At 40.6% G+C, this 8662-nt stretch overlaps 1 protein-coding gene across 2 annotated transcripts in view; it reads right to left on the bottom strand.

The window, feature by feature from the left end:
- Nucleotides 1-812: 812 nt before the first annotated feature.
- The window catches only part of lratb.1 (lecithin retinol acyltransferase b, tandem duplicate 1), a 53347-nt gene continuing 45497 nt past the window's right edge, over nt 813-8662 (bottom strand). The window contains exons 18-20 of one of the 2 annotated variants that reach the window (XM_060898593.1): nt 7650-7773; nt 7147-7237; nt 813-1936 (exon numbers count right to left, since the gene is read on the bottom strand). In XM_060898593.1, the coding sequence (XP_060754576.1) occupies nt 1862-1936; nt 7147-7237; nt 7650-7773 (290 nt within the window). In that variant the 3' untranslated portion in view covers nt 813-1861. Of the gene's footprint in view, nt 1937-7146; nt 7238-7611; nt 7774-8662 lie in introns of those variants that run through there. The other variant, XM_060898594.1, reaches the window with a different exon arrangement.

The raw sequence follows: 8662 nt of genomic DNA, 5'->3' as shown, positions 1-8662 counted from the left end.
AAGCCACTGCTCTCCAAAAAGAACACTGCTGCTCGTCTGCAGTTTGCTAAAGATCACGTGGACAAGCCAGAAGGCTATTGGGAAAAAAAAGGTTTTGTGGACAGAGGAGACCAAAATAGAACTTTTTGGTTTAAATGAGAAGCGTTATGTTTGGAGAAAGGAAAACATTGCATTCCAGCAAAAGAACCTTATTCCATCTGTGAAACATGGTTATCATGGTTTGGGCCTGTTTTGCTGCATCTGGGCCAGGACGGCTTGCCATTATTGATGGATCAATGAATTCTGAATTATACCAGCGAATTCTAAAGGAAAAAATGTCAGGACATCTGTCCATGAACTGAATCTCAAGAGAAGGTGGGTCATGCAACAAGGCAATAACCCTAAGCACACAAGTCGTTCTACCAAAGAATGGTTAAAGAAGAATAAAGTTAATGTTTTGGAATGGCCAAATGAGCAGCTCATGTGAGGAAACCCACCAACATCCCAGAGTTGAAGCTGTTCTGTATGGAGGAATGGGCTAAAATTCCTCCAAGCCGGTGTGCAGGACTGATCAACAGTTACCGGAAACGTTTAGTTGCAGTTATTGCTGCACAAGGGGGTCACACCAGATACTGAAAGCAAAGGTTCACATACTTTTGCCACTCACAGATATGTAATATTGGATCATTTTCCTCAATAAATAAATGACCAAGTATAATATTTTTGTCTCATTTGCTTAACTGGGTTCTCTTTATCTACTTTTAGGACTTGTGTGAAAATCTGATGTTTTAGATCATATTTATGCAGAAATATAGAAAATTCTAAAGGGTTCACAAACTTTCAAGCACCGCTGTAGATGTGCTAAGCGAAGAGAGACATACCCCATGAGACTTGCAGCTGTAATTGTAGCAAAAGGTGGCTCTACAAAGTATTGACTTTGAGGAGGGTGAATACCTATGCACACGCCAGATTTGTTTTTTTCATCTTAATTATTGTTTGTCACAATAAAAAACAACAACAACGTGCACCTTTAAAGTGGTAGGCGTGTTGTGTAAATCAAATGGTGCTAACCCCCCAAAAATCTATTTTAATACCAGCTTGTGATGCGACAAAACAGGACAAACACTAAGGGGGATGAACACTTTTGCAAGGCACTGTACACGCTGGATAACAGTTTCCTACATTCCCCACAATTCCGTTCTGATAGAGATGCAGCAGGGTTTATCCCTCACTTCATGTCAACATAAAGAGAGTGATGCAGCAGCGTTTTAGTGCTTCACTCTGTTCAGCTCTCACTTCCTCGTGTGTACACGTGGCTCAAACACAGCAGCTTCCAAAGCTTCATCTGTCATACTGATAACACACTCATAGATGTACTTATTGATCCTGAGGGGAACTTTGGGAAGTCACTCTCCAAGCTGAGTCTCCGCTGTATGCTGCATGACATTCTGGGGTTTTGAGTCTATGCTGGATGGGTCATTAACGTTTCATGGGAAATGAAATGTAAGAAAAGACATTTTGTTTTGAGGAGCTAACAGTGAAACGTGACCACTATTGCTACATATATATTTTTGCTCCCAGTAAACTTTAGTGTAACTGTAGAAATAATGAAAATACAGCACCAATCATCAAACTAGCACCAGAATCACTCATCACAAATCCTTCATTATGAACATATTTAATGTGATTGAGGGTGGAGTTTAACATCAAATATTTTATTTTGAGGAATAATTCATTTGCATTCGTAATAAAGACTGAAGGCATCTGATGCCGTTTCAGCTCCATGTAGACTTTCAAAATACAAATAGAAAATGATTAACTCGTGGTGTTCAGTTCACACTGAGAATCACCTGAAACATGTATATTATATTTCCTCAAATCATCAGTCTACCAGGGAGGTGAGATCAGGGAGTCCGGTCAGTCTGTAGTCCAGAAACATCTGTCCATAAGCTTTTCCCTAAGAGAGAGAAATGTAACACACATCTGTCAACAACAAAATCCTAACAATCAGAGAGAGACAATCATTGTAACACAAAAATACTAGCACATGTCTAAGACTGAGACTAAGTACGAGGACACCAAGGACAGACCAAAGCAGTTTTTTTTTTTTTACAATTTCTTATATTATTATTACTATAATAATAATAATAATAATAATAATAAATTATTATTATTATTATTATTATTATTAACATATATATAAAAGGTTTTATGGAATCCACAACACCACCAGGCACAAGCTGCTGCTCATCTGTTTTAGTTAAGGTGCAGAAAGTGGAAAAATTTACATGTACATTTTATTAATTACTGGAAATATGTGCCTCACAGCAAGAAGGTCCTGGGTTCGAGCCCCGTGGCCGGCGAGGGCCTTTCTGTGCGGAGTTTGCATGTTCTCCCCGTGTCCGCGTGGGTTTCCTCCGGGTGCTCCGGTTTCCCCCACAGTCCAAAGACATGCAGGTTAGGTTAACTGGTGACTCTAAATTGACCGTAGGTGTGAATGTGAGTGTGAATGGTTGTCTGTGTCTATGTGTCAGCCCTGTGATGACCTGGCGACTTGTCCAGGGTGTACCCCGCCTTTTGCCCGTAGTCGGCTGGGATAGGCTCCAGCTTGCCTGCGACCCTGTAGGACAGGATAAGTGGCTACAGATAATGGATGGATGGATATTTTATAATTACTAACTTCCTGACCTCTGAATCTTTGTGTCAAGTCTGAATCAGAGCATTTGATTCTTTTGATCAAAGAGAAATTGATTCTGCATTTGATTCTGTTTGATTCATTTGCTATGTGGTTTGTTTTGCGTTCTCACTGCATGTAATTAAACAAAAAACAAAAGTGTTTGAAGTGTGTGTAGAGCTTAAAAACATCCTCATACAACTTCATTCATTGGTCAGAACTACAACAACAGAAAAATGAATACAAACCTTCTGCAAGTCTGTGCAAAAATCATAAAAATCATATGAGCTCAGAGAACACGATGCCAGCACTGAACAAATGATTAGGTAATAACATTAGTCAGTAGCTTAAAATAATAATGTGTCACATCCAGAGTTTATTTTCTCAAAATCTCCCGAGCAGATGGTATTTCTGCAGCACTACAGCTCTGGCTGTGTTTGTATCTTGTGGTTCAGTTTAACAGCTCACAAAAAAATCTACAAAGAAAAAAAAAAATCCTGCAACACAAAACACATGGCATGTTTCAGTCACTTCCTGTAGGTGAGTCAATTCAAAGTCAGATCATTCGGTCAGGAGAGTTCACTGGGAAGCGGAACAAGACCACCTCGATCAGACAACCTCGGACCCGAGCTCCGTGTTCTCATCTGACTAAAGAACTGAACTGAGGGGGAGAACACGCCAGGGTTCTGTTCAAATTAAACACTCAGCATGTGTGTGTGTGTGTGTGTGTGTGTGTGTGTGTGTAAGCAGTAAACTATATAAAATTCTGTTTCATATCTTAATGCCAGAATGAATAACACATCCACTTTCATCCAAAATTCAGTTCAACATCTCTTCGCTTATTTTATAGCTGTTCACATAGGAAGGAGCACAAAGAGAGAGAGAGACAGAGGGGAAAGAGAGAGAGAGAGAGACACACGGGGTGGGGGAAGAGAGAGACACGGGGTGGGGGAGAAAGACAGACACTGGGGGAGAGAGAGAGACGGGGTAGAGAGAGATGGGGTAGAGAGAGAGAGAGAGAGAGAGAGAGATGGGGGAGAGAGAGACAGACATGGGGTGGAGAGAGAGAGAGAAAGAGATGGGGAGACAGAGAGACACGGGGAGAGAGAGAAAGAGACGGGGAGAGAGACACGAGGAGAGTGTGTGTGTGTGTGTGTGTGAGAGAGAGAGAGACACATGGGGAGAGAGAGAGAGAGACAGACATGAGGGGGGGAGAGAGAGACACACACGGGGAGAGATAGATAGAGAGAGAGATAGAGACACAGAGAGAGAGATATGTGGGAAGAGAGAGAGACACGGAGAGAAAGAGAGAGGCACGGGGAGGGAGAGAGAGAGAGACATGGGGAGAGAGAGAGAGAGAGACACATGGGGGAGAGAGAGAGAGAGCACGCGCGAGAGAGAATGACTGAATTATACTTTAAACTCGGAGAAAATATTCCCATCCATTTTACAACTGTTTTTCATGAAAACCGAGTTAAAAGCTATAAAAATAATTAAAACAGAAAGAATAACAATAATGCAATATGTCTGAGCAGAATCAAAAACCTTCTACATGTAAATATAGAATTATATGATATAGAGTTACACACAGTCTGTATGAGTGTAACAGACGAGCGATTTCTCTTTAACTCACTGATACTGCCGATGAGTTTATATTTGAAGGGAAGGAACTCCAGACTCCTGCACCATCATCAGAGAAAGTTCTTTTCAGGTATTCAGTGTTTGGTTTTGGTCATTTTAAACACCTTTCCCCCCCTCACAAATTATCATTTTTTCTTGAAAATTAAAGTTTTCTCTAACTTTGAGGGCCGAATGAATTCAAGGTCTTAAAACATTGTTATAACTTTATGTTTTTCCATTTACTCTGAAGACTCCCACTCGAGGGAAGCAAGAATATCAACATGACCTAATTGCGTAACTACTTTTCTTTATGATGAGGGCTGAATGATTCTGCATTTTTGTAGTCTGTTGTCCCAAACCACATCGCAGTAATCGCAGTAATCAAAACAAGGTTATTAAAGTATAGATTGTGATAGCTGTCTCCTGAGGGATATAATCACAAACCTGTCTGAAGTCTGATGATATCTTTTTATAGATATAATCGACATGGGCAGGCCAAGACACACCTACATCGATTATAACCCCGAAGGTTTTGGCTGTTTGGACACATGATACTTGCTTACCATCAAGGTAAACATATGGATTAGAACTTATTTTTCGTAATTTATCATCAGAGCCGATAAACATATATTCTGTCCTCATTCAGTAGAGATTAGCTTGTAGTGTTCAACCAGTTTAATATTGCTAGTAACATCTGAGTTTACATGATCAGATATCGATTTCAGCAACGTTCCACAGGTCGTGAGACTTGTGTCGTCAGCGTACACTTACATTTGAGAATTTCATGCTATTTGGAAGATTGTCAATATAAACTATAAATAATAGGGACCCTAAAATTTACCCTTGAGGAATGCCACAAGAAATGTTTTTTTTGCAGTCAATAATATATTATTTATATAACAACTCTGCGATCGATCAGTTACGTAGGATTCACACCACTTCAGACTATTTTCTGTAATGCTATGGTTAGCCAATTTATGAAGGAGGATGGAATGGTTAACTGTCAAATGCTTTGGTGAAATCTACAGTGGTGCTTGATAGTTTGTGAACCCTTTAGAATTTTCTATATTTCTGCATAAATATGCCCTAAAACAACATCAGATTTTCACACAAGTCCTAAAAGTAGATAAAGAGAACCCAGTTAAACAAATGAGACAAAAATATTATACTTGGTCATTTATTTATTGAGGAAAATGATTCAATATTACATATCTGTGAGTGGCAAAAGTATGTGAACCTTTGCTTTCAGTATCTGGTGTGACCCCCTTGTGCAGCAATAACTGCAACTAAACGTTTCCGGTAACTGTTGATCAGTCCTGCACACCAGCTTGGAGGAATTTTAGCCCACTCCTCCGTACAGAACAGCTTCAACTCTGGGATGTTGGTGGGTTTCCTCACATGAACTGCTCGCTTCAGGTCCTTCCACAACATTTCGATTGGATTAAGGTCAGGACTTTGACTTGGCCATTCCAAAACATTAACTTTATTCTTCTTTAACAATTCTTTGGTAGAATGACTTGTGTGCTTAGGGTCATTGTCTTGCTGCATGACCCACCTTCTCTTGAGATTCAGTTCATGGACAGATGTCCTGACATTTTCCTTTAGAATTCGCTGGTATAATTCAGAATTCATTGTTCCATCAATGACGGCAAGCCGTCCTGGCCCAGATGCAGCAAAACAGGCCCAAACCATGATACCACCACCACCACCATGTTTCACAGATGGGATAAGGTTCTTACGTTGGAATGCAGTGTTTTCCTTTCTCCAAACATAATGCTTCTCATTTAAACCAAAAAGTTCTATTTTGGTCTCCTCTGTTCACAAAACCTTTTTTTCCAATAGCCTTCTGACTTGTCCACGTGATCTTTAGCAAACTGCAGACGAGCAGCAATGTTCTTTCTGGAGAGCAGTGGCTTTCTCCTTGCAACCCTGCCATGCACACCATTGTTGTTCAGTGTTCTCCTGATGGTGGACTCAAACATTAGCCAATGTGAGAGAGGCCTTCAGTTGCTTAGAAGTTACCCTGGGGTCCTTTGTGACCTTTGTTGGTCGATCACTCCTGGGGAGGGTTACAATGGTCTTGAATTTCCTCCATTTGTACACAATCTGTCTGACTGTGGATTGGTGGAGTCCAAACTCTTTAGAGATGGTGTTGTAACCTTTTCCAGCCTGATGAGCATCAACAATGCTTTTTCTGAGGTCCTCAGAAATCTCCTTTGTTCGTGCCATGATACACTTCCACAAACGTGTTGTGAAGATCAGACTTTGATAGATCCCTGTTCTTTAAATAAAACAGGGTGCCCACTCACACCTGATTGTCATCCCATTGATTGAAAACACCTGACTCTAATTTCACCTTCAAATTAACCGCTAATCCTAGAGGTCCACATACTTTTGCCACTCACAGATATGTAATATTGGATCATTTTCCTGAATAAATAAATGACCAAATATAATATTTTTGTCTCATTTGTTTAACTGGGTTCTCTTTATCTACTTTTAGGACTTGTGTGAAAATCTGATGATGTTTTAGGTCATATTTATGCAGAAATATAGAAAATTCTAAAGGGTTCACAAACTTTCAAGCACCACTGTAAGAAGGTGACGCAGTTTATTTGTCCTTCATCCATATTTGTAAGCCATTTAGTTGTGGCTTCTAGCAATGCAGTGGTGGTTGAGTGATGTGGTCTAAAACCTGTTTATCGGAGAGCATGTCATTTGAATAAAGCTAAGCAGCTAACTGCTTGAAGACAGTTTGAGACAAAAAAAAAGAGACCAAGAGAGAGAGAGGAGAGAGACAGACACAGAGAGAGAGAGAGAGAGAGAGAGGGAGAGAGAGAGAGAGAGAGAGAGAGAGCACACGAGTGTGTTACCTGAGGGTCACTTCTTAAAGATGCCACCCCTCCCCCTCCAAGTGAATTGTGTATCAGGAAGTTTAAACCACAAACACCAGGCAACTCGAACCTGAGACAAAAATCAGGCTGTTATTACAATGTACATTAAAGCACTTGATACCTCTGTGTGCGCGCGAGCATGACTGCATGTACGTGTCTGTCTCATCCGGCAAGGTTTCAGACATCTTTATGCAGTTTGACCCCAACAGGAGATTAAAAATCAATATAAATTTATCCACGTCATTTTGGTGGAGTGTGTTTATGTTTTCTTCCAGTAGAAATGTCAGAGTGTATTACTGTCAGAATCAATCAAAATGCAATGCTGGTTAAAGCTCATTTTTGTTTTTCCTGTCCAAAACACACTTTACTATATGGCTATACAGAGTTATTAAAAAGAGAATATAAATATTAATAATGAAAGGTGAAGTACAGGTCTGTGCTTACGACTTTTCCCTTTAATCCTGCAGTGCTGCTCCTCTTACCGAGTCACTGATGGCACGTCACTCTCTTCCTTCTTAATCAGGTGCTGAAAGAATTTCTGCACCACTTCAGCAGTCAAAACCTTCTTCAGGTACGGAAAGTAAAGTGGATGTCTTGCTATAACTCCTGAAACAGATTAAATATGTTGAGTCTAAACGTTGAAACACATCACACTATTCATTTGGTTTATTCATGGGGGAAACTATTAATAACTATTAAATTCATCGTGAAAATCAGCTTTACACAAATACATTTCCCTTTTTAACCCGAGCCTTGACACACACGCGCGTGCACACCAGTGTTGTAGTCAAGTCACTAAACCTTGAGTCTGAGTCCAGTCTCGAGTCCCCAGTGTTCAAGTCAGAGTCAAGTCCAAGTCATTAAAGAAAATTTCGAGTCAAGTCCACTATTGATCCGAGTTGAGTCCAACACTCCAACCGCACCATGTGACGGTGGCTGTTTCAGCGCCATTAACATTAGCTTGTTCCTGAACATGACGTATGAACAGGTGAATGTGCTTCTCTTTGTCAGGGAGCGCAAAGTATTCTGTCAGAGATGGTTGGGAGATGGATGTAAGTGCAGAAGTTGTGTTTATTAATACAAGTGAAGACAATCCAGAACGGCAGGCAAAATCGTAAAACGGTGAAACAAGCAATAGGTCAAGCGAGGCACAAACAGGCTATCGTAGACTTGGCAGAATCAAAGACGAGAAACAGGAAATCAGGGATCAGGAACCCAAGCAAGGAAATAAGGCTCGGTAATGTGTCAGCAACACAGCTCAATACTTCGCAAAGTAAGTGCGTTTTTCACAGTTTGTATATAGGTGCGCTGATTGCGCCTTAATCCTGTTCAGGTGCGAGTCGTTTACGGTGCGCATGAGAGTCCGCTTGGCACGAGCGCTGTCTGGAACGCACCCGAGAGTCTATCTGGTGCATACGCCAAAGCACGCAGGTATCTTGCATGAAATTAGTACAAAAATTAATGCAGATACAAATATCTTAAGCCAAATTATTAT

Source organism: Neoarius graeffei, chromosome 18 (genome assembly GCF_027579695.1).
Source record: "Neoarius graeffei isolate fNeoGra1 chromosome 18, fNeoGra1.pri, whole genome shotgun sequence".
Classification (NCBI taxonomy): domain Eukaryota; kingdom Metazoa; phylum Chordata; class Actinopteri; order Siluriformes; family Ariidae; genus Neoarius; species Neoarius graeffei.
Note: the sequence above shows the minus strand (reverse complement) of the source record. Positions and strands in the feature narration are given on the sequence as shown.